This window comes from Anser brachyrhynchus (genome assembly GCF_964034855.1).
Source record: "Anser brachyrhynchus genome assembly, chromosome: 3".
In the NCBI taxonomy this organism is placed as follows: Eukaryota; Metazoa; Chordata; class Aves; order Anseriformes; family Anatidae; genus Anser; species Anser brachyrhynchus.
This window is the reverse complement of record NC_137696.1, coordinates 110,150,301-110,175,268: the sequence shown is the minus strand read 5'-3', so window position 1 is coordinate 110,175,268 and position 24,968 is coordinate 110,150,301. Positions and strand designations below refer to the sequence as shown.

General features: G+C 45.9%; 2 protein-coding genes across 6 annotated transcripts in view; one reads left to right on the top strand and one right to left on the bottom strand.

Moving 5' to 3' along the window:
* ADAM17 (ADAM metallopeptidase domain 17) overlaps window positions 1-19,144 on the top strand; it is a 34,087-nt gene extending 14,943 nt beyond the window's left edge. For both annotated transcript variants that reach the window (XM_080585464.1, XM_080585465.1), the window contains exons 5-19: window positions 2,298-2,466; window positions 3,140-3,270; window positions 4,681-4,770; window positions 5,888-6,001; window positions 6,532-6,676; window positions 7,244-7,332; window positions 9,020-9,172; window positions 9,985-10,184; window positions 10,742-10,845; window positions 11,514-11,648; window positions 12,376-12,506; window positions 13,374-13,452; window positions 14,608-14,696; window positions 15,320-15,376; window positions 17,077-19,144. In XM_080585464.1, coding sequence (XP_080441590.1) covers window positions 2,298-2,466; window positions 3,140-3,270; window positions 4,681-4,770; window positions 5,888-6,001; window positions 6,532-6,676; window positions 7,244-7,332; window positions 9,020-9,172; window positions 9,985-10,184; window positions 10,742-10,845; window positions 11,514-11,648; window positions 12,376-12,506; window positions 13,374-13,452; window positions 14,608-14,696; window positions 15,320-15,376; window positions 17,077-17,427 — 2,037 coding nt within the window. In that variant the 3' untranslated portion in view covers window positions 17,428-19,144. The remainder of the gene's footprint in view (window positions 1-2,297; window positions 2,467-3,139; window positions 3,271-4,680; window positions 4,771-5,887; window positions 6,002-6,531; window positions 6,677-7,243; window positions 7,333-9,019; window positions 9,173-9,984; window positions 10,185-10,741; window positions 10,846-11,513; window positions 11,649-12,375; window positions 12,507-13,373; window positions 13,453-14,607; window positions 14,697-15,319; window positions 15,377-17,076) is intronic.
* Window positions 17,863-24,341, bottom strand: IAH1 (isoamyl acetate hydrolyzing esterase 1 (putative)). Of its 4 annotated transcripts, XR_013948605.1 has the most exons (6): window positions 24,048-24,341; window positions 23,460-23,608; window positions 22,484-22,645; window positions 21,227-21,345; window positions 20,613-20,872; window positions 17,863-17,921 (listed from the first exon to the last, which is right to left on the bottom strand). XR_013948605.1 is itself a non-coding variant. In XM_080585469.1 (5 exons), the coding sequence occupies exons 2-5, from the start codon at window positions 23,551-23,553 to the stop codon at window positions 20,705-20,707; spliced, it is 543 nt and encodes a 180-aa protein (XP_080441595.1). In that variant the 5' UTR covers window positions 23,554-23,608; window positions 24,048-24,340; the 3' UTR covers window positions 20,588-20,704. The 4 variants fall into 4 exon arrangements, 3 of the variants coding, with proteins under 3 accessions (XP_080441595.1, XP_080441597.1, XP_080441596.1); XM_080585469.1 differs by lacking the exon at window positions 17,863-17,921 and having other exon boundaries at window positions 20,588-20,872; window positions 24,048-24,340; XM_080585471.1 differs by lacking the exon at window positions 17,863-17,921 and having other exon boundaries at window positions 20,588-20,872; window positions 23,564-23,608; window positions 24,048-24,098.
* Between the last annotated feature and the right edge of the window lie 627 nt (window positions 24,342-24,968).

The following is a 24,968-nucleotide window of genomic DNA, read 5'->3' as shown; positions in this document are numbered from 1 at the left end:
CTTTGTTTAAAAAAAATGTGTTTTTTTTTCTTGCCCCCTTATTTCTTTTTTCCCCCATTTTCATTGTGTTATTTTAAACTATTGGTTTAAAAAAGAATTCAATAAATAAATTAAAGACTATCCTAATGACTTGTTCAGAACAGTTTATTCCCAGACACAAGCTGTATTAGAATGGCTCAATAACAGTAATTATGGCTAAGTGTTATATGGGTATTGCAATCCTCTCCAAACCAGAAGACGTTCAGAATTATAGGTAAGCCTGAGAAACCCAGCCCTGCTCGTATAAAAATGTGACTGGAATACCCAAACCACTCTACTTGTGCTTTGCATTGAGAGCTTGTAGAAGCTGCTTGTGATTGAAAGCAGTTTTAGTGTTTGTGGTCCAAGAATAATGTAAGCGTGTCTCAGTTTCCAGTACAGCTCCTTACTCTGCCATGGCTGCTCCTTACGGCTATGTCTGAACAGCTAAGTAAAGGTAGGCAGCGGTGTTGAGGCCACAGCTTGCCCATGCTGCCTGGCTGTTAGCGGCCCTGGGCGTGGTGGTTCTGCCCAGCTGGGCAGCTGAGCTCCACCACAGCCGCTCTCTCACTCCTCCTCAAAGGGGAAGGGGGAGAAAATCCGATGGAAAGGGCTCAAGGGTTGAGATAAGGGCAGGGAGATCACTCAACAATTACCGTGACAGTCAAAAAAGAGTCTGCGTAGGGAGATTAATATAATTAGTTGCCAATTACTAACAAGCTAGGGAAGTGAGTAACAAAGAAAACAAGCTGAAAACACCTTCCCCTCATCCACCTTCTTCTACCTCCTCCCGCAAGCAGCACAGGGGAACAGGGAATGGGGGCTGTGGTCAGTCCCTGACGCTTCATCTCCGCCGCTCCTTCACGGTCACTCTCTGCCCCTGCTCCACGTGGGGTCCCTCCCACGGGATGCCGTCCTTCCCGAACTGAGCCTGCGGGGGCTGCCCACAGGCAGCAGCTCCTCAAGAACTGCTCCCACACGGCTCCGTACCACGGGGTCCATCCCCCAGGAGCAAACTGCTCCAGCACGGGTCCCCCACGGGCAGCAGCTCCCCCCAGACCCCCTGCTCCTGCGTGGGCTCCTCTCCACTGGCCTTTGAAACTGGCCTTTATCTAACATGGGGCAGCTGCTGGATTCTTCTCACAGAAGCCACCCCTGCAGCCCCCTGCTAACAAAAACCTTGCCACATACACCCAACACACAGGGTCAGCTTTGGCCCCTAACCAACCTGAGATCATGCCTATGTGTGGTCAGTCAGTAGGTGCCAGAGACCATTCCCAACAGGTGGACAAAGATGCACCATTGTTGCCTTCCTTTACTTCACGGCCCTCACTGTTTGGAAACGCTGGGCCTTCATATAAATCCTTAATGCCATCCTGCCTTACCCTAGGGTATGGGGCATTTGCCCTCAGTTTTATACCACAGATGTGTATGGCTGCTGGCCTGGCACAGCCTGTGCGTTTCAGGACCTTATTGCTGTGAACTGAAAGTTACGGTTAACTATCACAAAGAACCACTTGTCTGGAGTTCAGAGGGCACTGCCTAAAGCCAAGGGAGTCTTGGAGTCTGGGTTGCTTGGCCTTCCCCAGAGAACTGCCTCTGGGTGGGCTGTGCTTGGTGCTGGTGCTGTAGATGTTACTTAGAGATGATAATAGGGATGTGGCACTAGAAACAAACGATGTTCAGTACGCAACTGCTATCCAGTTAGCTGCTTATATTGGGATTTTGAGCTTTTCTTTGATTTTTTGAGAAATTTTCGCTCACTTATAAGTGACTTAGGAGTGTTGAAGAGTCTGCTCCGATGGCGTTGTGGTGCACACTTACGTATCATCTGTTATCTTAGAAGCTAACTCGTGCCTCCAGTCAGCACATTTGTTGGCGTGTTCCAGATAACTCCTCCTGAGCTGTGCCAGTCTTAATACTGCACTGGAGGGAACAGAGAAGGTTGAGATGCCTCCTCAGATTGCTTTTATTCTGAAGGGAATGAAAAATTCTCTTCTACGGCTTTATCAGATGGCTGCTGCTGCTCTGTTAAGAAGTCCTTAGGTCTTTGGATGCCCGTGTAGCATAAACGGCTGAATTCAGCTGACTTTCTTGCGAGTGTACTTTTGTTGCTAAACGTATTTATAGGCACTAAATAGTTATAGTCCAATTTATGTGTGTATGTGTGCACATAAAGCTGTGGAGATTTGGCTGTGCATATATATATGTATTTTTCTCAGTCTTTACGTTCACTGCGTTCCTAACTACCTGCATTTCTGTTGCTCTTGTGCTGTCAGCCACTGTGGAGATTTATAGATAACGAGCAAGATGAAAGACTGCTGGTCTACAGATCTGAAGATATTAAAGATTTCTCACGATTGCAATCCCCCAAAGTGTGTGGTTATTTAAAACTGAACGAAGAAGAGCTGCTGCCAAAAGGACTGGAAGATAGCAAGCAAAATGAAGGTGAGCATCTGTACCATGCGAGAGCAGAACCTTTGAAAGCTTGAATTCTGTTTGTGTAGGCAAGTAAGATCACAACCTAGGCAATAATCTGTGTTGTCCCTTCTAGTTTAACTCTTTTAAGTCACTGGAGGAAAAAAGCAGCACTTGTTTTCATGCCCTCTTCCCTGCCCCACGTCCAACTAAGCCCAAAATGATGAAAGGAGGAAACTTGTCACTAGTGTAGGTAGGCTTTTTAAGGGGAATGTTCAAACAATTTTATTCTTCTGTGCCCTGGGAGCTGTTTGGTATCTGTGGCCACTCCAAGAATCCAGCTTGAGCTATGATGAGTTTTTGAGAGCTGTGAATCCATCTTTCCTGTTTCCTACTGCATCAGCAGGGATGGGGATAATGACTGGGGACAGGAGCAAGAGAGTTAGGACTGAGGTGACGACCATAAAAACTCTGTAGGTAAATCTATTGAATAACTCAATTTCCTTACTATACATTCCTCTCCTTACAACAAGTTTGAGGACTGTTATGAAGACAAAACTTAAGAGTTGTGCCCTCCCCTCCTTCCCCCAAAATAAAACAACCAAAACCCATCCAGACTTGTGTTCAGGTCTTAAATGTGGGTAATAGACATGGCCACAGACAGCTCATTGAATGTTTATTTGTATTTAAACACTCACATTAGCAAGCGTCTACCGGAAGAAAAGAGCCATACCAGAGAGCTCCAAAAACACGTGCAAGATGTTGGTAGTGGCAGATCATCGTTTCTTCAAGTACATGGGCCGGGGGGAAGAGAGTACCACTATAAACTATTTGGTAAGTAAATATACCCTGTTACGATTTGTTGGAATAAATGGGGAAAAATGTGATTCGGTAGTTATAACAGCGTACTGCTTGTACTGCTTTTCTACAGCATATGTATTTACATCATGCTTGTGTGTTTTTTATCTTGGGAAGTGAAAATTCATGCTTTAAAATATTCTGTAGTAGTGATACTGTAGTTAAATAGTCTTTAAGTTTCAAATCCCTTCCGTTTGCATACTACTTGAAGCTATCCTATTTTCTCCCCAAAATTAATTGTTTTTTTCAGTCAGAGTTCTACAATCTCCTAGACTTTGAATTTTGGTATAAATGGTCCAAACATGTTTAAATTTCACATGGGAGGCAAAAACAACTCGTATACTACTTTAACAACTTCCAGGATTCTCTGTCCAGATCAATAAAATTAGAAATAGGCTCAGTAGACAACTAGTTTGGTTGGAAGTGGGGTTATGAAATAGAACACCTGCCTACAGCCCCACAGCAGAAATAGAGTGTGGGTTTTGGGACTGGAGATGAAAACAAGTGAAACCACTCTTGGAGATCTGTTCTTTCTCAAGAGCCTCTTTCTGAGCCTGAGTTTTTGACATGCTAATCACTCTGTTCCATCTTTGCTGGCTTTTTGACCTTTCTGTCCCCAGAAATGTTTACATTCCCCAGGTAACAGAGCCTTAATTCATCTGTTTTCAGAGATGTGATTATCTCAGCATCTGACATATGATTCTTCCAGGCTAACCTACCGTTGTGTTCTCTGGGTTGATGTGTGCTGTAAACAAGACAGTGATTGGAAAAACCAAGTGCAAGCTGTTACTGAGTGTCTGTGAATGTCATTTTTCATTCTGAGCAATTTTGATGGTCTATATTTAGGAGAAGGTTCTTTTTAAGAAGACGAGAGCAGCTCGAAAAGGGTGGTATTGATTGTGAACACTGACGAGAGACTTTCTGGAACCTTGTACTTGAACCATAATGAGGAAAAATCATAGTTTACTGCCTGGGAGAGGGAAGCAGGCCTTGGGGTCAGTTAAATGTAGCGCTAAAACAAAGCAGTAAAAACAGTTCCCTCTGCCCTTCCCCTCAAAGAAACTTGGAAAACTACTATATGGACAAAGTGTCCCAAGATGTCTTGTTCTTAATATTATCTCTTCCACTACACAGATGAAAGTGATAAGTAGCAAAGTTTGTACTGCTTTTTTACGATGGAAAATTTTCAGGGATATTTGATAATACTCCCTGGATCCAAGCACTGTTGGTTTTGGATCAGTGAATACGTCTGTTGTCTTTTATGAGGTTCAATTTTAATTTGAAGTGAGTGTTTTCTAGATAAATATGTTGCAGCTTCTCTGAGTGCCTTGAACTTCCATACACAAAAGCTCAGAACTAAATAACTTGTTTTTCTTTCCTACACAGATTGAATTGATAGACAGAGTCGATGACATCTATCGAAATACTTCCTGGGACAATGGGGCCTTCAAAGGCTATGGCATACAGATAGAGCAGGTAGGTATTCACTGAGCTATGCAAAGGGTTTCCAATTGAAAGCATAAGAACATATTTTAAATGTCAGGGTTTCTGATTTTTGTTATCTGGATTAGAGCTAAAATAACCAAATCTTACATTGTTAACTGCATCCAAAAGTGCTTTTCTTTTTGCTGGTGTTGATGATTTGACACAGCACGTCCGTTTCTAGTTCCTAGCAGCTTTTGAGATGGGAGTTCTCAAGGAGCATCTTTCTATATGTAATTTCAGTTCAGAGGTGCCTTTTTCCTGAATATGAGCAGTTTTTGTTTCTCTTAGACATATTCTTTAGGCGTATACTTAATGTTTTTGTCTTTGGCTAGTGCTTAGCTTATAAAGCCTGAGTGTGCCTCAAACACAGATGAAAAACCACAAATCCTGCTTGAAGAGCTTTATTGACTGCACTTAGACATCGTAATATCATGATAGTGTAGAAGATGGTATACAGCTGGATGTAGAGGATGTAGTGGCTTCAATTTATATGATGGGTCCTGTAAGCTAGCACATAGAAATTTGGCAACCTGCATTAAAAATGACTCCATCTGCTTTAAGTTCTGCAAGAACTGTCATGTGGCACACGGGGACTCTCACGGTACAAGCTAGCTGCCCTTTTTCTGGACAAGGCTCTCCAGGAACAAGGAAGGAGTGACAGCTGGGGGGGGGATTGGAGAGGGAAAGCAACGTGATGCACTAAATCTAGGCTACCAGGAAAGTAGCAATCCTTTAAAATATGTTTTGGTTAACTAGAACTCTGTGGTGGTTTGGGCTTATTTACACTAGATGTAAATGATGTAAATCCTGGTTGTATTTGTTACAGTTTATTTGTTTTTGTGTTGATTTTGATTTAACGTGCACCTCAAAGCACAATATCTCAGTGACAACTTTTGTTATTCTAAAATGGCAGGTGTAGTTGCTTAAGATCTAGTCAGTGTATCTTAATTAGCAGAGGCTGAAAACTTAATATTGGGAGCGTGCTGAATCTGTTTTTTTCTGCTTGCAGATCTATTGAGATATTTAGAATTGCATTGAAAACTTTTCTGTAGTCATAAAATTGACCACAGTTTTTCAGTGTTGTTTTGTCACCCTTTTTGAAATGTAGATTATCATCCACAATGAACCAAATCACGTGCAACCCGGACAAAAGCATTACAACATGGCAAAGAGTTACCCCGATGATAAGAAGGATGCCTGGGATGTGAAAATGCTGCTAGAGGTAGGTAGTAACCATTAATAAATTGGCCCTTACAGAGAACTACTCACGCAGCTGTTCTGTAGTAATGGATGAAACTCTGTTAGTTCCTTCATCTGCTGTACAGATATTGCACAAAGTCAAACTAGCAGGTGTGCCCTGTAGCCCATGGTAAGGGGGTTCTTTGTATGGTTATGGAGCACACGCCAACTGGAATTAGTATGTTGCTTGAGTCAAAAAAGGCAGTCCTGGGACATCTGGCCCTGACACTGCCTTGTGACCTTCATCAAATGAGTGTAGTTGGTTTTCCCCTCTGTGTGAAAAAGGGGAAGTGAATAGACAAGTTACGTAAAGAAATGCATACAGTGTACTTGGGCATTCATTTTAACTTTCTTCACATTTGTAGGACAGGCAACAGCTGCTTTTCCCTAACTTAACCAGATTTAGAAGGTGCCTGGCTCATTAGATAAATGTTCATGCTTATAGATAACTAATATGTACCAGAAAGTGTTTTACAGAGATTTGCCTTTTTTTTTTTTTTTTTTCCTTTAAAGCAATTTAGCTTTGATATTGCGGAGAAAGCAGCTCACGTGTGCCTTGCTCATCTTTTCACGTATCAAGATTTTGATATGGGAACGCTTGGACTGGCTTATGTTGGCTCTCCCAGACCTAACAGCCACGGTGGCATTTGTCCTAAAGGCAAGACTTTCTTTTCCTTTCCAATTGTGGGTAGAAAGCTACTTTTTGTTACTTGTATTTAATCCTCTTCTAGCTTTCAGGGATCATGACATATTATTTGCATAGTCTCTGGTGGCTCTTTTGGATAGAATAGATGGCCAATTTCTTGGCTGGAGCTAGAAAAAGAAGGGAGGGAAGAAAAGTCACGAGGCTATCTGGATTGAACAAGCTTTGTTAAAGCCACCACAGCCTGGCTAGACCAAGTTCCACTTTGGGTGCATCTTGCAACAGTTCTGGAATGGCAGATGCTGTTGTCTTGGAAATTTCTTGTATTATCCCCTGTACTGCAATACATGAGCTGTTTGTGCTGTGCTTTAAAGAACTCCCACTGAAAAAAAAAGAAAAAAAAAAACTGGCAAGAGGCTGACTGGTGAGTCTGTGAGAACAATAAAGCTGTTCATTTTGCCAAACAAGGAATAGTCCCACATCCACTTCCAAGAAAGAAAAAGGAAAAAAAAATAACCAACAAAAAATCGAAACCGAGAAAAACGCTTGTCAATTTGATTTGTTTCTTTCTCACCTCTCTAGCTTATTACAGTCAGATTGCAAAGAAAGACATCTATCTGAACAGTGGCTTAACCAGCACCAAGAACTATGGGAAAACCATCCTCACAAAGGTAAGAGAGTGTCCTCCTCTGCGGAGAGTGAACGTTTGGAGTACGTACGTGTTTGCTGGTGATGAGTTTTCTGGGATTGTGACAAGCCTCTGTGCTGTCAGAAGCAAGCTGCTGGCTCTCAGATTGAGTCAGGTCCCAGGGGACAAGGATCTAGGTCACAGAGCCCTTATCATTTTTTTGTCCTTGTTGACAAGAGGAGTCGGGGCTGACTGCAATTGAAGGCTGAATTCACTGAGAACAGGGATGGGGAAATGTGGCCAGTGTCTAATAGGAGACGCAGTTATCCAACTACAAACAGGATTTTGATATCCAAAGATTAATGTAAATGTATTTTGCTTAAAACAAAAAATTATTCTCAAACAGGACAAGAAATAGGCTTATTAGTACTAATACTAATGTAAATTGATGCTCTCTGGATTTTTTCATAGCTAATGAGACAGTGAAGACACAAAGGCCTGAACGTGAGATTTGTTTCGCTTGTAAAGATACCGGAGCAGTGCCTGCGTTTGCAGCTCCCAAGTTTTTGCAGTTGGACATCTTTCCCTTCTGCTGATTTCTCAGCTGTGCGTCGCTGTAGCCTGATTATAAATGGAATTCATAATTGGTGTGTGGGCTAAAACTTGGCACAGAAGCTGTCAAGAAGCTAGAAAAAGAAAAAGACAGTGGAGCTTTGTGTTAGAGGGATGTTGACAAAGAGCTCTTAGCAGTTGCCACGCTATTTGCATTTGTTGCTCAGTCTCCAAGCTGGAGCCCTGTCTTGGCTGACAAAGGAGACTGAGTTTGACGTCTTCCCAGCAGGAGTCACAAAGCTGGGATGAAGCAGTAGGTGCGCACGGGCTCTTTTCACAGGGAGAGTTGTGCACAGTGTCTGATCAGGTTTAAAAAGGAAGAAAACAATTCTGCTTAAAACCCTCCCCCAAACGCAACGCGTTGTTGCGGCACGTAGTCCTTCCTGTGCCTGAAGAGCAGCAGCAATGACTGTTTCCTCACCAAACTTACTTCTCTGTCATGAACCACGCAGTCGCCCTGTGGTTAACTTTTATTTCTGTGCTAGTTTTCTTTGTGGTTGTCACCTTGAGAGCTTGACACCACCTGCTGGTCAAGGCCATGAAGAGAGACACGTATTTGGGATCCTCGGCAGGAGTCTTGCCGTGTAAAAATGTTGGAAATTCACCCCTGCTGGGCTGCATTTGTAGATACCTTTCCTAGTAGTCATGCAAAAGAGGAGCTTATTCACCAGTCATAATGTAGTCATCCATTTAGAAGGAATAATAATAGTGGCATGATAAGTTTGAGCAAGAGATCGACTAACCGTGGTAGCTGGTGTGTGTTTGGATTGTTTTTTGGTTTGAACTTTTTATGCTTTTTAAAATCAGATCTAGATATTTTGAGTATCTGCTTTGCGTTGAAAACAAAATAGAGCTGGTATTCCAGGGCAGCAGTTTGCCTTTAACAGTGATCTAGTACTCAGACCTAGTCCTGGAATGTGCCTTTGGAAGCGGGCCATGATTTTACTTGCCTTTAGTTCCCCACCTCTAAAAAAAAATGATAATGGGGAAATTGCTTTTCCATCTAAGTGTGTATCTGAGAATTGTAGGTGGCTTGGAAGTAGCCGGGATCACCTCTTGTCCTGCTCAGACTGATTTTTTTTTCAGCACTCCTTTTTTTTTTTTACTCTTCAAAAAAGGAGGCTGACCTGGTTACGACGCACGAACTTGGACATAACTTTGGAGCAGAGCATGATCCTGACAGTCTGCCAGAATGTGCCCCCACTGAAGACCAGGGAGGGAAATACGTTATGTATCCGATTGCTGTCAGTGGAGATCACGAAAACAATAAGGTATCGTTGCATAATTTTGCTTCCGCGCACACATCTCCACCATGGTCGGTGATCCTTTGCACAGAAAGACTGTTCAGCTAATGATTCTTCTAGGTAGAAACAGATGGGAAAAAACAGATCAGGCATAAAAAGAAAACATGTTTGTGTGCAGCTGGGTTCCCTGCAAGATGATCTTTGCTTTCTGAGTTTCACTGGAGTTATAGCGTGTCCCAGTAGTGTTTGTAATCAATTGTTTGTAATCAGCTGTGGCCAAATGCTCCTGGAAGCAAGTCATCTGCAAGGTTCAAATACGGGACCTGCAGCAGCAAGCGCTAAATAGCATTTGGGTGGTTTTGTCAGAGGCTCCCAGATGGCACAGCCTGCTAGTGGGGCTTCCCAGTCTCAGAAATCTGCAGTTGCACCGTGGACTTGGCGTCGTGCTTGTTTCACAGCTGAGGGACCAAGATATCAAGGGAATTGAGTAGCCTGCAGTCTAGTCTGACTTATTAGGGTTTACACCTAACCCTGCTGCCAGGAGGCACCCCAGACTGTCCCCGTTGCTGCAACTTTGCAGCCCTTCCTGAAGCAGCAGCGGGGTTTGGCTCGGTGACTCTGAGCCAGGCTGGGAGGATATCTGTGCATCCTTTACGGACCCAGCCATTATTTTCTTACCTTAAATTTTTTCCAAGCTATCAAAATGTCAGTATGGAGAGATTATTGCTTTCTGAGACGCCAGAATTTGGAGGTCTACACAGGCCGAGACTGTCTTAGATGCACTTGTTGACAGAAAGGTTCACTCCTCAGTGCTGCTCTTTCCCCTCGTGACTCTCTAGATGTTCTCAAGCTGCAGCAAAAAATCCATCCATAGGACCATAGAGATCAAGGCCCAGGAGTGCTTCAAGGAGCGCAACAACAAAGTGTGCGGGAACTCCAGGGTGGACGAGGGGGAGGAGTGCGATCCCGGCCTCCTGCACCAACAGGCTGATCCCTGCTGCTCTGCAGACTGCAAACTGAAGGACGGCGCCAAATGCAGGTGAGGGGAAAGGAGCTGCAACTTCTCATGCGCGGGGAGAGAATGGTTCAGCTCTGCACCGTGCTGCAGGAGAGAAAACTCACTAAATTCCTGTTTAGCAAGAAATTCCCTCAACTTCAATGACTGTGGTTGTGCTGAGGGTACTTCTGCATTAGGTGAAGGATGGAGAGAGCACAGAATACAGCAGTAAACCTTCAGGACAGGTAGGGAGGGGGAAATTTGTGGGGAAGAACACAGTGTGAAATCTTGTCCTAGGTTGCACGGCAAGTTGATGATGACAATGAGGATTTAAGTGTCTTGAACAAGAGCCCTTGTGTTGTCTTACAGTATGTCGTGCTTTGTGTGCATTCAATTCATCTTCTTTGGTAAATGAAGAGTGGGTAGAGGATGGTTGTGACAGGGGGTGCAGAGAGGGCAAGATTTTTCAACTAGTGAGTGAATCTTGAAGTAGCTTTTTTTCTAAACGGCCTCTTTCCCTGCCTTTGTCGTGCTCGTACTTCTTTGGAAAAAAAAAAAGTTGCTCAATATTTCTTCTTTTCATGTTGATGTTTCCACAGCGATCGGAACAGCCCCTGCTGCAAAGGCTGCCAGTTTGAAAGCGCACAGAAAAAATGCCAAGAAGCCATAAATGCCACTTGTAAAGGAGAGTCTTTCTGCACTGGTAGGACATGGTTCTGCCTCCCTTACATCAGCTAGCCAAGTGCTCCGGGCACAGCGTCCTGTTAGATCAGCCTTCAGACTAGCGCCCTTTGTTTGTCCGGTACAACTAATTTTAGAGAGCAGCTAAGCATCACAAAATTGCCCTATAATGAGTTTCATTGTAGTTCAGGAGCCACTTGGTGAGTTACTGCCCAGGAGAACATGGAGAATGTTGATTTCTTCTTCCCCCCTCCTCCTTTTCTTTCCCTTCAAGAAAAAAAAAGAACAGGGCAAGTCACGGGGAGGGGACAGGAATGAGCTGAACCTCGCAGTGATTCCACCCTTTCTATGGTAGCTCTGCTTCACTTCCCCACTGCTTTACTTCCTCCTCATAATCTTTTCTGGAGGCAAGAAGACAAGGCAGAGCTGCTGGTGCTTTACTGACGGGGCCTCCAGGGTCGTCTTGGTCACCAGAGTGCCCCGATGCCCGAGTTGTTGAAAGCCTCCAAAGTTCTTGCTGCCTCTCGGGGCACTTTGGCAGGCAGCTGAAAGCTAAGAAAAAGCTACTGGAGTTCCCCCTGGGATGAGTCTGGATTTTGTTTTTTCTCCATTTTTCCCTTTTCTTTTGCACCCCTAGGTGTTCTGCCCTTTGCTCTAACACAGTCCTCCCATTGTTGACCCCACCTGCAGGGAACAGCAGCGAGTGCCCTCCCCCAGGGAACGCTCCGGACGACACGGTCTGCGTGGACATGGGGAAGTGCAAGGATGGGGAGTGCGTCCCCTTCTGTGAGAGGGAGAAGAACCTACGGTCATGTGCATGCAACGGTGGGTGACATGGGGCTGGACCAAAACGTCCCAGCTCTGCTCCTCAGGTTGAGCTCGGCTCACCCCTTGGAGAGCCGAATTTATGGACCCTCTCAGATTTCTGGTTAAAAAAAAAAAATGGAGTTTAAGTTGTTGGTTTTCTGGGGCTGGTGTTTTCTGTTTGGAAAAGGAACGTGAATGTCCTCCTGTCCTCTGGAGGTCTGAGAATTTTAATTCTCAATTCTCAAATTTAATTCTCTAAAATTCTCAAACCTCTGGGTTGAGACCTCTGGGTTGAGAATTTTAAATAAGACTTACGGTCTGCACCCTAGTTAAAGGAGAGGGCGCTCCTGCCCTCCTCTTCCTCAGCCCCAGGCAGACAGGAGGGAAAGTCTGGCTGTCCTCTGATTGTAAGGGGGGTTGCCAAATGACTTCTGGACAGATGCGGCCTCCAACAAGTGGAACTTATTCTACCTCCTGTTAATTCCTGCATGTTTGGGGTATCAGCTAGCACAGCTTGGTCCTGCTATGTCCCCTAATAACAGGGCATCTGCTTCAGCTTGGCGTTGGTCTGTTGTTTGGGCTTGGCATTGGAGTGCCCAAAACTGGGTGCCTTGCATGTTCCTGCCTTCCTCGTTGGAAAGCTGGGCAGGAACACGGTCAGCCCGGGGACATCTGCCTGGTTTGGGGTTGCGGTGACCCTCAGTGCTGCTGGGGGCTGATGATCGAGTCCATGGCTTTCTTACAGAGACGGATAACTCCTGCAAGGTGTGCTGCCGTGACGAGCAGGACAGGTGCATACCGTACGTTGATGCTAACGACCAGTTCCTGTTCCTGCGCAAGGGGAAGCCTTGTACCGTGGGCTTCTGTGACACAAACGTAAGTGGTTCCAGGTAGCAGTGTGACAGAGTTCCGAAACGTCATTCACCTCTCCACAGCGTAAATACTAAAGGGTGTCTGAGGCTGCGGGTGGGATACAGTCCCGCAGAGAGCTGAGCAAGGTGAAGCTGTTACTTCTGCCACTGCTTACTAGGCCCTTTTTTTGCTGCTCCCTGCAGCTCGCGTGAGGGCGGCCGCTGGGCGCTGCCACAAGCTCAGCTAGGTTAGCAGTGCTTGCTATTTCAGCTGTGCGCATTAGCCCAATTAATTCTGACTAAAGTAAACCAGGCCAGGAAGCAATCTGATGAAGGTCTGGCTGGCAGCGTCTCCAGGGGGCAGCGAGCCCGTGGCAGGGAGAATGTGACGGATCGCTGGCGCTCGGGGACCGGTTCCACGTGCAGCTGCGTGGCCAGCCGCAGCCTGCAGGCCCCGAGCGGCTAAGCTAAGCTGGGTGTTGGCAGGCGTGAATTTTGGAGGGCGTACCTCAGCCCTCGTGCTGCAGAACTGAAGGACTGATGCTCTGCTGCGTTTAAATCAGCACAGCCAGATCTGTGGAAGCCTGTCTGTAACCACGGGTGCCTGAGAGCTGCAGCCTTTTTGGTGGGTAGCGGGAATTAAGGCTTCCAGTGCTTAAACTTCTCCAGAAACTTCAGTTTGGTGTCCCCTAAAGTGGGAGGCAAAATAGAGGCAATAAAAATGGACCAGTGAAGCTGCGAATGAGTAAATCTCTTCAGAATGTGTGTGAAGTGCTGTGTCCGTGCAGCTTTTATTTCATTAAAATCTTGGCATCTTCCTCCCCCTCCAAGAAGCAAGTAGTTAATGCTTACGTGGCCTAAGATGATTTTTTTTTTTTTTTTACTTTTGCAGGGCAAATGTGAGAAGCAAGTACAGGATGTGATTGAACGGTTTTGGGATTTCATAGACCAACTTAGTATCAATACCTTTGGTAAGATGTGTAACCATATCCTTTGGGTTCTTCAGTTCATGACACAAACCTCAAAACCACAGGGGGAGTTAGCTGGCTGGTTTTGCTCGTCTACAGGAGGGTAGTTAGCAGCTGTGTTTCTGAAGTACAGATATATTTTTGCATAAGATTTGACAGTATTGATCTTGCCTTTGAGGCTGAAGGGATGGGAGCATTTTGCATTTTTCCTCTCCGTTATTTCCTAGTCATCTTCCAAGCTTGTAAAAGAGGCGATAGCTCTTCCAGCAAGCTTCTTGTTTAAATACCAGTAAGTAGGTCAATTAGAGGAAAGGAAATAGCGGTCTTGTTAGAGGTCAGCTAGCTGCAGCATAGTAGAGTTAAAGTTGGCCTCTCGGTGGGATTTAAATGTCAACAGACTGGGAAAGGAGAACTTCATTTCTCTTGTTTAATAAAACCACCTCCAGCTGTGTGCCTGAGTCACTGGCTGGCAAGGGTAAGCGTGCCTCCTTGTCCTGATCCCCGCCGTGCAATGCGAGCAGGTAGCCACCTCCCAGCGGGACTGGGTCTTGCTCTGGTACTGTAATCATCCCAAAACTGTTAATGAGCAGGTGCTCGTGTAATGACAGGGCAACACTGCCTGCGTTCGTGGTAGTGCTGGGCATATACCTGTGATTATATGGTGTTGGGGCCTTCAAACTTAAGTTCTAAGATAAATATATATATATATAAAATAAATTTCCTGGGTAATTATTAAAGCTATTTAGTTAAGCAGATGCAGTATGCATCTCTGTTCAAAAGTAGGTGTATTTTTTGTTGTCACAAGACTGTAGAATCAGAATTTTCTAACTGGTGTGCAGCGTGTTTTGTAATTGAGAGAGGCTTGGCTAACTAAATATAGCCCGCTCCCAGTCTCATGATATTAAATGTTACGGCCTGTCAGCATTTCTTATCAGAGAAGAGCAGGGAAAAAAATGTTACTGTTAACTATTTTAGAAAATTATATCAAATATGCTTAAAAAAAGGCAAAAAACAATTACATTATGCTGGCCTAGTCCTGCAGCCTGTGTTGTATCTGAGAAATCCTGTGAGCTGGCTTGCGGTGGGAACGGGGACTTGTGTGTACAGTCACGAAATGGTATTTGGTAAGTTACTAATGGATTTGAACTAATTTCCCAGGGAAGTTCCTAGCAGATAATATAGTGGGCTCCGTGCTCGTCTTCTCCTTACTCTTTTGGATTCCCCTCAGCATCCTTGTGCACTGCGTGGTGAGTAAGCTGCCTCGAGATGACTGCCTCTGGGACTGAGCTGTAGGAGAGCACCCTTCCTGTTGTGACTGGCAAACGTCCGCGGGAGAAGGAGATGGGAGGCTTTTAGGAAAGCCCAGAGGGAGCACCTAGCATGTGTCCCTTCAACAGGCAAAACTCCTGCTAACTCTGCCAGGCTCTAGCAGCCCCATGCTCCCATGGCCGTCTCCTGGAGCCATTCCTGTTCTTCCTTAGGCAGATTTTTTTTCTGCCTTCCAGGTTCTGCCCAAGCATAATTCTGATAACTTCCATTAGAGTCGAAGTTTTCTCTGGCCCTCCCCACAATTTGTGGGGACACCCAGGGCAGGAAGTGGTGTAGGTTGAGCTTGAGTGCATGGGTGCAGAGAGAAAGGTCACAGCGACTGAGAATGTGGGTGCGTGGGGTGGGGTTGGGGCAGAGGATTGCTGCCCCGTGAGCACAGCCCGGGGGACGGATGGGAAGGCAGGGGATGTAGGGAAGGGGGAAGAAAGCCCCTGTCCTGCTGTGTCCCTGCAGGGAAACTGGGACGGGGGCGTTGTTTGCATCTGGGAAAGCAACTTGTTGTGCGTGTGCTTTGGTTTACTTTTTGCTTTTTTCCCAACAGGACAAGAAATTGGACAAGCAGTACGAGGAGAACACCAAGTCTCTGTTCTGCCCCAGTGTAAGTTGCTGCCTGAATACGTTCCTGCAGCCCCGTGCCTCGAGCTGGGGACAGACGAATCGATTCGAGGGAAACTCTGCTTTCTTGCCGAAGCTGGTGTTTGGTGTATCAAGCACCGCGGCTTGGCAGGTCTGGTTTTTCCTTCCTGTAAGAGCTGGGCCTTGACCTTGTTGACAAGGCAGGTTTCTCACCCCAACCACAGCTCCCGAGGCAGGAAGCTGCCGAGCGCCGCCGGCGCCTCTCTTGCAGGGTCTCCTCAGCACGGGTCACTCGGCAGCTCCGACCGCAGGCCGCTTGTTCCCAGCTAAGCGGTGTCAGCAAAGCTCAGGGCAACGCAGCAGAAAAATCTCTGCAGAACGTGGTGTCTCTGCTGCAGAACAGCCGTGTGCAGGGCCTTTAGCGGCCGGGTGTGCTGAGGCTTTCCACTTACTTATAGAAAAGTCAGCCCCGGGGTGCAAGGACCCGTTGCTTGGCAGGTGGTGACATGTCTCGCTTTGCAGAGGCTGATTTGGGAGAGGGGAAGAGCAGAAAAGTGCACAGATAAATTTTAATTACAGTCCAGCTCGAGGCATCTTCTGGCAAAGATTTTTGGGCATCCTGTCTGGTGCTTTGACAGCTTGTTTTTTATTAATAACTGCAATATTGTCAAGGAAATGTCATTTTTGTCATGGGAGAGGGAAAGGAGCCTTGCAGAGCTCCTTAGCTGCTGGAGGAAATGTGCTGGAGTCAGACTTCGGAGGCAGATTGCCTCTGTAATGTACGTGCATGTAACCAGAGGTGATGTTAGCTTGAGTCCTCGAGTCCTCCATAATTGCTCTTGCGTGCCATAAAAGTCACCTTGGATCTTTGTACTTGGATCCAGTCAAGAACACGCTCCAGAAGCGGGTGCAGCTGTACTCAGTGGGCTCCTTGCACCAGTAACAGGTTTAGCAGAGAAATCCAGTCTCTCTCGGATCTGCCCAGTATTGAGCAGCTCAGAAAAGCAGTACTGTTAGCATCTAAACATTTTACCCTACTTCTCATGCCATGCCCTTGTCTATTCCCTTTCTCTCGCCCATTATTAGCATTTACTAAGGTTTGTAAGGATTTTTCATGCCCGGAAATCTCCGGATATTTTCCAAGCCATGCTCAAATAGAAGCAGAAACCAACAGAATTTAATTTAATCGGGGCTGCAGAATGTGGGTGTGATCAGAGTGGACCCCTCAGGTCTCTGATGCCGTGTTCAGTGCGACTTCTTTAGCGTAACTCAAGGAACTCCTCGGGTTCCAAATGTGGCACAGGCTGTACCTTTGGCTGTTTCCTTGCACTGAGCTCCCGGTGTTGTCCGACTTGACCTTGCATTTCCAGCCCGAGGTTTGGCCGAAGCAGAGCGAGGCCCCAGGGGAGGTGGGGCTGGGTTGTCACCTCTGTCCCTCTGAAGCTGTCACCCATGTTGCTTTAAACGGAGTAGAAACCAGCAGAGATAGAAGGGCTTTCTGCCTTTAATGCTTAGCGTAGCTGGATTTGTTGAGAGAAAACAATACAAAGAATTACTTCTGTTGGATATTCCCTGTAAAGGAAGGGAGAGAGGGGAGCGGCGGCCTTCAGCCACCCAGCTGAGCCGCAGGTGCTCCGTGAGGGTGCCTTTCTTTAACCCGTTCTTGAAACCAGCAAAAAACACGAATCCCGAGCTAGAGCCTGTCTGCTTTCCCTCTTGCAGAACGTGGAGATGCTGAGCAGCCTGGACTCAGCCTCCGTCCGCATCGTGAAGCCCTTCCCGGCGGCGCAGTCGAGCAGCCGGCACCAGCCCCTGCAGCCCATCGCCGCCGTGCCGCCGGCGGCCGCGGCGCCCAAGCAGGACCACCAACGGATGGACACCATCCAGGAGGACCCCAGCACCGACTCCCACATCGACGAGGACGGGTTCGAGAAGGACCCTTTCCCGAACAGCAGCTCGGCTGCCAAATCTTTCGAGGACTTGACGGACCACCCCGTCACGAGGAGCGAGAAGGCGGCGTCCTTCAAACTGCAGCGCCAGAACCGGGTGGACAGCAAAGAGACGGAGTGCTAGTGCCCCGCTGCCTTCCGAGCGCGCGGCTCCTGCGTGCGAATTGAGTCCGTTTGGATCTGAAACCATTTCATTTATATAAATACGGATATATGTATATATATTTTTGTGAGGGAGCGGGGGAAATAAGGAAGTGACCTACTGCAGATGCTGGTCATGTGTATGACCTTCCTTAAATTACATTTATTAGAGCATTATATCTTTTAAAAAACGAAAATCCAAACTAAAAGTGGCTTGTTTTTGAAGCTTTTTTGGATTTGTTTTTCTGTTTTCTTGACCTCTAACATTTCCTTCAACCTGTGGTGCAAACCAGAATATCCTCCTGGATATCGGATTGTGTATATCAGCCTTTTTTTATAATTTAATATTTTGTAGTCTGATGGCACTGATAGACGAAATTAAGGGGCTTTTTAAACAAAACAAAACACTGCAGCACGTTCCTTATAGAACCGATCATCGGAGGTACGTGTAAGCAAAAGTCTGAACGTTACAGGTACCTGGAGAACAAAACGAGAGGAAGGAAACAGTTATGGTTTAACGGCATCTGATGAAGATGCATAATCAGAATCAAGAAGTTTGCTATACGGCTTTAAACACAAATAAAAGGCTCATACAGAGAATTAAACCTTATTCAGTGCATGGAAGTGCTCCTCTAGCATGAAACTCTTCTGACTCTTGCTGTGAGGTTGCCTTGTCTTGTGTTTTCATGGCAGAGAAATGGTTTTCCTACTCCGCAGCAGGAGCTGTTTGTGCTGCAGGTGGTGGTGAAAAGGAAGAAGTGTAAACGGAGAAATCATTTATGCAGATGAGAACTGTTTCAACTAATTGTTTACAGTCATTTCAGTGCAGAAATGTTTCTCTGAGCGTTATTTTGAAATAGGTAACACTATCGTCGAGATGTACAAAGAGCTGAGCCTCCTTTTTCAGGGTTTATGTGGCCTCTGGAAGCCCCTACTGCTAAAGAAGTGAAAAAATACCACACTCCATTGCAGGAGCACAGTTGTTTAAAAACAATTGTGACTTTAACAAAGTGGTTTTTGTTGTTTTTTTTTGATGAAACTCCTAGGGCACGTACTGAGGAGATGTTGAGAATTCCAATTCCCACGCAGGTAATGGGATGTGACATTAGGAGCAGGTACCTCGCAGTGGTGCCCTTTAATTCAGCGTGCCGGCACAGAAGGTTGGAGCTCTGTAACGTGGGGTCTGGGGCTGGGAGTGGGAGCTGAGCGATGTTTTAGCCTGGTAGCAGATGGACTGACACAGGGGAGTCACAGAGCAGCTATCACGACAGCAAAGAAGCATTTAATTCTGCCTCTGTTCTCTCCCACAATAATGAATTAATCAAACTGACATGATGTATGAATGACAGCAGACCCGTTTTAACTGTTACAAGCCTGCGCTCAGCCACAAAGGAACCGCAGCTGGGGAAAGCCTTTGTGTTTGTAAACGTGATGGGAAGTAACCAAAGCTGTGCTGAGAGAGTTGCGCGAGTCTCTGCCTTCCCACCCAAGGACCTTGTTACACTAATACTTGAATGTGTGCCTTACGGTATTCCTAGCTGACTAGCTCGTGGTTTGTGTACTGGTTTTGGTTTGTTTGGTTTTCTTTTGTTGGTTTTTTTTTTTTTGATTCCGTGCGAAGTACACGTGTGAGGAGTTAGTTAATTTAATTCCCGACACAATAAAAGCTTTTTATATTTAAAAAAAAAAGTCAGTTAAACGAGAGCTGTTTCTGTGCAGTCCTTTCTGAAAAGATCTTCAGCTGTAAAACTGCGAGCTAAAAGGGCTTGGAGGTGTGGGTCGGGGTTCAGGCTACCAGCAGCCGGGTGCTGAGTGCCTCAGGGTGTCCTACAGGGACTGCTACATCTGAAATCGTTTCACCTCTGAAATCCTGTAATCCATCCCCTTGTCTGATCAGGGTTTCAGGAACTCCGAACGAGGGACTTGCACCGTTTCTTCTTCACAGCTAAAGCAAGATGACAGCTTCCACAGGGAGCCCTTCCACTCCTTAGCCAGCCTTTATTGCAGGAAATCATTACAGAGCAGCCAGTCCAGTTTAATCTTCATAAACATTTACAAATAGAGCCAACTCGCTTCTGGGCTGGCTCCAGAAGCATGAAAAATAACCAGCTGCAAGCCAATTCATAACGCTGTTGCACAGCAGATGGCAGGTCCTGGCCAACATGTTGGTTCTTTAACGAAGCTGAGGCAAGCTCTTGGTGCTGAGCAAAGCAGGCAGTCCGTGCTCCCTCCTCGGTCTCACCCACCACATGTATCACTCGAGGCCTGCGAGTGGCCTACCCTGTGTTGTTCCGATGGAACTGTTAACACAGCCCAGAGGAATTTTTCTTTACCGTGACGTGCTATTTATTTCTCTTTAATCCACGTTCCAGCAGTACTCCCGTTTTTTTCTGCTATATGGTTGGCTGATTATTTCACATCCTGCTAATTTTTTCCCAAACTGCTTGTTCAATTTGATCCAGGGTTCAGGCAATTTTTAATTTTTTTTTAGTGTGTAAAGACAGGGTTGTAGTCTGCTTGTGTCCTCTTGGCTCAAAGCAGTATGCTCCTCTTACATCAGTCATTAAATTACCGATTAAGACCAAAGCTCACTTGAAACACGACTTGGCAGCAAAGTGTGTTATGAGGGAGCTTTTTCAGCACAGAAGCAAACCCTTTTTTGATAGTTACTTCGTGATCCAAGTGTCTCAAAGGGAGCACGTGCATCACCAGAGTGATGCCAGGAGTGCAAGCGCTGCCCTGCTTTGAACACCTGGGCTCTGCGAGAAGCAGGTGTAAAGAAGCTACTGCTGGTGCCCAGCCTGAACTCAGCCCCACACACCCCCCAAACTATGAGCTATCACTACCAAAAGCCTTGCCAACACGCAGATAACTGCTTTTACTGCTCCATTACAACCAAACACAGCAGGCATGAATTGTTCTCGACAAAAGAAAATATAATTGCAGCTGCTACATATCGGCATCTAGATGTTTAAAAGTGATAGCCTGCATCGATCGCCCTGCGGCTAGGGCAGGCAACCCTTAAGGCAGCCTCTTTCCTGCAGTCACAGGGCAGCTCAGAGCGGTTTTCCTCCAGCTCTCCTACAGAGTTTATCACCAGAACTTGCCAACCTGTTGGCACGGGATGCATGCAGACAAACCACCCCCTGGTCTCATCTTTATTCTTACATTTGCAGCACGCTGCGGGTACGGGCTGTCCGTCAGCAGCCTTGCTCTGTCGGGCAGGCTTGGCTCCCTCGGCTCGCTCCTGCATCGCGTCCTCACAGCAGACTGGCCTCGGGGTGCAGATGGTCCACCTCCCGCCAGTAGGGAAGCAACCAGGGCAGGGCAGACAGTTTTTTTTCCAGGCGTTTCCAAAGCTGTGCCGCTAGAAAGCTGTTTCCTTCGGCTGACAGGTGAAGCCCGTCAGACAAATAGGAAGAGAAATCCTACAGGGGAGGTTAAAACCATGTGTTAGCATCTTTGCCAGTTGCAAATAATAGAAAGTCTTGACAAATTTTTAAGTTCTTCAAAACCAGCTGGTATATATACTGTTTGGTTTTGCTTTTGCCCTTTGTATTTAAATATTAAGAGAATGCTTTGCCAGCCGAAGTCACTGCCGTTCATCCAGAAATGATCGTATGATTTAGCTAACCATTGGCTAACCACGGCTAACAGCCAGCTTGTATTGAGGCATGTTTTACCTTGCTGGAATATTTTGTCACTTCTCCCAGATGGGATTTGGGTATATTCAGCATCATTTCAGCGATTTGAGTTTCAAAGCCTCTCCCCTGACACCGTACCTGATTTTTCTGCATCAGTGTCCATAGGTCAAGCACGTCAGTCCCGCAGTCCCTGGCTACCTGCACGCAGGCCTGGGCGTACTCCCCCGTGGTGGCATTGCGGCGATTTAGTTTGTCCCCTGCCAGACACGAAGGAAAGGTTTAGCAATCCTCAGCAGAAAGTTCCTGACGGCAGGGGGCTGCAGAACTAGAAACAAGCATCTGGTACTTAATGCATTTTTTTCTTCAAAAAATTAAATTGAAAATCAAAACAAAGTTCTTTTATAGTCAAGTTCAGCTCTGAAACAGCAGAACACAGCATCTCCCCAGTTCATTTCTCCTTTTCTCTGCCTTGCCAATCCTGCCCAGCCTACCATTACTCAGTAGGTACCAAAAAAGGAGCATGGAAACAGAAAGGAAACTTCTGGAGCTGGTGTGAGTCGAGAAGAATCTTATGCAACTTGTATTACGCTAGGACTTTCTTTTATTTTGCAACTGCACTGTCAAATCTGCCCTGCTGATCAGACTGGAAGTCCCTGCACTCCAGAGGCTGTGTCACGCAGTGATCACTGACACACAGCAAAGCCCTCAAATGGAAAAAGTCAGGCAAAAACATAATGCCAGGGATGCTTTCTTGATAACAGGGAAGCGTGATTATGTTGTATAACAACATTCTAAATTAAAAACTATAAATATGGAGAAAAACTTACTTCACTCTCTTCCATTTATGCAGACAGGTGTAAACCAAGTAACACACCAGGTGTTTGTCCACCATGAGGTTTGTCCTTAGAATGGGATATTCTCTCTTGGTTTTTGTTGTTGTTATTGTTAAAATTTAAAATAAATCTGCCTGGGACAGTACTGCTTATCCAAACAGGCGTGAAGTGTGCTGTGACTGTTAGAACATTTCCTAAGGTGCACGATGCCAACGTCCCTTCTGGTATCCGTGGTGTTCTGGGAGCTGCTAGGATGATGCAGTCTGCCTGGGACACCTCGACAAAACCTAAGTTCCCGAGGGGCAGCCACTTCTGTCAGTTTTATGCATGAGCAGATCAGTCAGCACTGTCAGAAGGATGTGATTAATTAGGCGGTAGTTACTCCACAGGCTCATCCAAAAGGCGTTTAGCAGAACCAGTTAGCAGTCATTTCCCATCAGCTCAAAGAACACGAACGCACTCTGGCACCAACCCAAAACTGATGGTCTGTCAGTCTGGGATCACTGACTTGAACTGTGGGGCTAAAAAGCAGAAATTCTGCCCAGATGCATCGTTCCTTTACCTTTGGCAAGGCACTCCTTTTCCCAAGCTGACTCCTGAAGAGGGGGCGGCGTTATCAGAATAATCCTGTCCTCAGCAATGTCTATGGACTTCAGATACTGCACCATGCTCTTTAAGTTCTCAGCGTATTCCTCCAAAGGAACGTGTTGCTTAGGGTTCAGATCTGTCAGGGGTGGAGGAAATGCATTAGTGATGTAAAATTGAGCTGCTTACACATTTATTACATGACAACTAAAGCGCGTTTTATACAGAATAAAAAGGTGGGCACTTCTCACTTTTGGTAAGCAGTTCACCTGCTTAATTCGGGAGGTGTGGTGGGAAGATGCAGTTCCTCAACATGCAGAGCAGACAAATCAGGAGTTTAAACACAGCATTATTTAAACTAATACAGGTGAGGCACAGGGAAAAATAAATGACCTTTTTTTGAAGATGCTTTTTCTTACAGGTTGTATCTTAGTGTTAGATCACATCATCACCTCAAACTTCACCCAAAACAAAACCTAAGATTTTTTAACTCTGTTGGATGCAGAGAAAATTTTGGAAACTCCCATGGGATTTACAGACAGTCCTTTATGTACTGATCTTATCGTTCTGATTAGACTAAGCTCTGCGTGTGACTATGCTTATCTTTAAGAGAATCCAATGCTATCTTCCCTCATTTCATCAACTGCCAAGAACCCATCAGGCTGCTTTAAGGGCTGAAACATCAGCTAGATGCCCAACTCCAATTTTAAGTGTTGGATATATGAATAATTCTTGAGCACCTTCAAGTTTACTGTTACTGTTAAAACTTGGTCAGAGAGAAGGAGAAGGCGGTGCAAGGTTTAAATACAATCAATCCACTGTAAAAACGAAAAAAGGACAGCTATTTCACAGAGAAGAAGAAGGAAAAGTCTGTGTAACTTAGTCTTTTCTGCTAAACTATCAAAACTGTCTTAAGAGAACAGGCCACAGGAAAAAAATGAAAGTTACCGTACCTTTCAAAGCGCTGTCATTAGCTCCAAAGAAAATAGTAACTGCAACAGTACTCTCAGCACCAGAATTTTTACTGATCAATCTTGGAAGGATCATTTTAGCCCACCTGGTATTGTACCCCGAGAGTCCACGATTTACAACATCACATTTTCTGAAAGACACATTCAGAAAGAACACCTCACCCCATCAGAACAAAACTTGAGAAGTTTTGACCTGTTTTGTCAGGATAACTGCCTCTGCATCGCAGAATCAATGAGATTTCACAGGAGTTTTTAGCAGAATTGTAACTTTATGTTCTGAAAGTGCACTCACAGGTTGCATCTACACTATTTAACTATCACTTAGACTATGAAACCAGAAAAGCAACTTTGACAAAAATAATAGGATTTTTTTATTGTTGTTCTACTCAAGCTTTACAGCAACCTCCAATGGGTATTTCCACCAGTACTGGGATTATACCACCAAGAAATTCCCATGTCAATAAATAAATAAATAAATGTTAATAAACACACATTGAATACTAATTTTCTTTCTGAAAAGCTGAATGACTTTTGCATGCTAGTAAGAACTTTTAAAATGTAAGCTCTTACCTGACGAGTCTCTCAGCGAGGAATGCTCCCCAGCCATGTTCCTGGAAGGAAAACTAAACACAAGGAACACGTCAGACTGTCACTAGAAGCAGCACTCGCTCCTCAGCAGGTCAGCCTCACCGCCAGCCTCTTCTTTCTTATTTTCCTGTTATTTACTAAGATTCTTTCACTGTGACTTCATTCTGGGGAGCACCTTTCACTAATCCTCTCTCTACGTGCTACTTCAAGTGCAGTTTGAAACCTGCCTCTTTTAGGAGTGGGGAAAAAAAGATCAAAATCCTCTTCCCTTTTTGCTAATTCCCACTGCTGCGCCACCCGTCCTGCTACAGCATTTTGCCTGCCTACAGAGGCACCGTGAGCTGGTTTAGACACAAACCTCCCTTTTAAAGGAACCACTCTCCTTCCAGAAATAAGAGCCCAGCTCAGTGATCTGCTTCACCGTGCTACAATGCAGAGCGCTGGGCACAAGGTAGAGACCCTGCGCTCCCCAAAAGGGTTCCCCAAAAGGAACTCAGCCCCAAAATGGACACCAGAGTGCCCCAGCTGGCACTGCCTCAGAGGTAACTTCTACACAACCCCAGCATGGTCACCCCGACACCAAAGGTGTCCCTGGGGGGTAAGGGCCTGGAGCCACACAGGAGTGGGAACGGGGCTGAGGAGAGGAGGGCGGGGGACAGCAAAGGGGTGGCCGGTACAAACAGCAGGCTCTGGAAAACACCAGTGAAACACCAGCAGTTACACTTTCACCTGACGCTTCTAATACGTGGCCTTCACTGGAAAAAAGGGCCTGAATCGCCTAAAATACCAGCCCCTGAAAGCTGTCCCTGGGGGTTCAGCGGGCTCACCTTCCCGCCTCACGGCCTCCCTCCTGCCCCTGAGGTGACAGCGGCGGCTGATCCCCGCCAACACCCCACCCCCACC

Coding starts and splice junctions, on each gene's coding strand:
- IAH1 (XM_080585469.1), bottom strand. CDS start 23,553: ATGATCCTTCCAAGATTGATCAGTAAAAATTCTGGTGCTGAGAGTACT. Junction 22,646..23,459: donor TAATGACAGCGCTTTGAAAG/GTACGGTAACTT, acceptor CACCCCTGACAG/ATCTGAACCCTAAGCAACAC. Junction 21,346..22,483: donor AAAGGAGTGCCTTGCCAAAG/GTAAAGGAACGA, acceptor CGTGTCTGGCAG/GGGACAAACTAAATCGCCGC.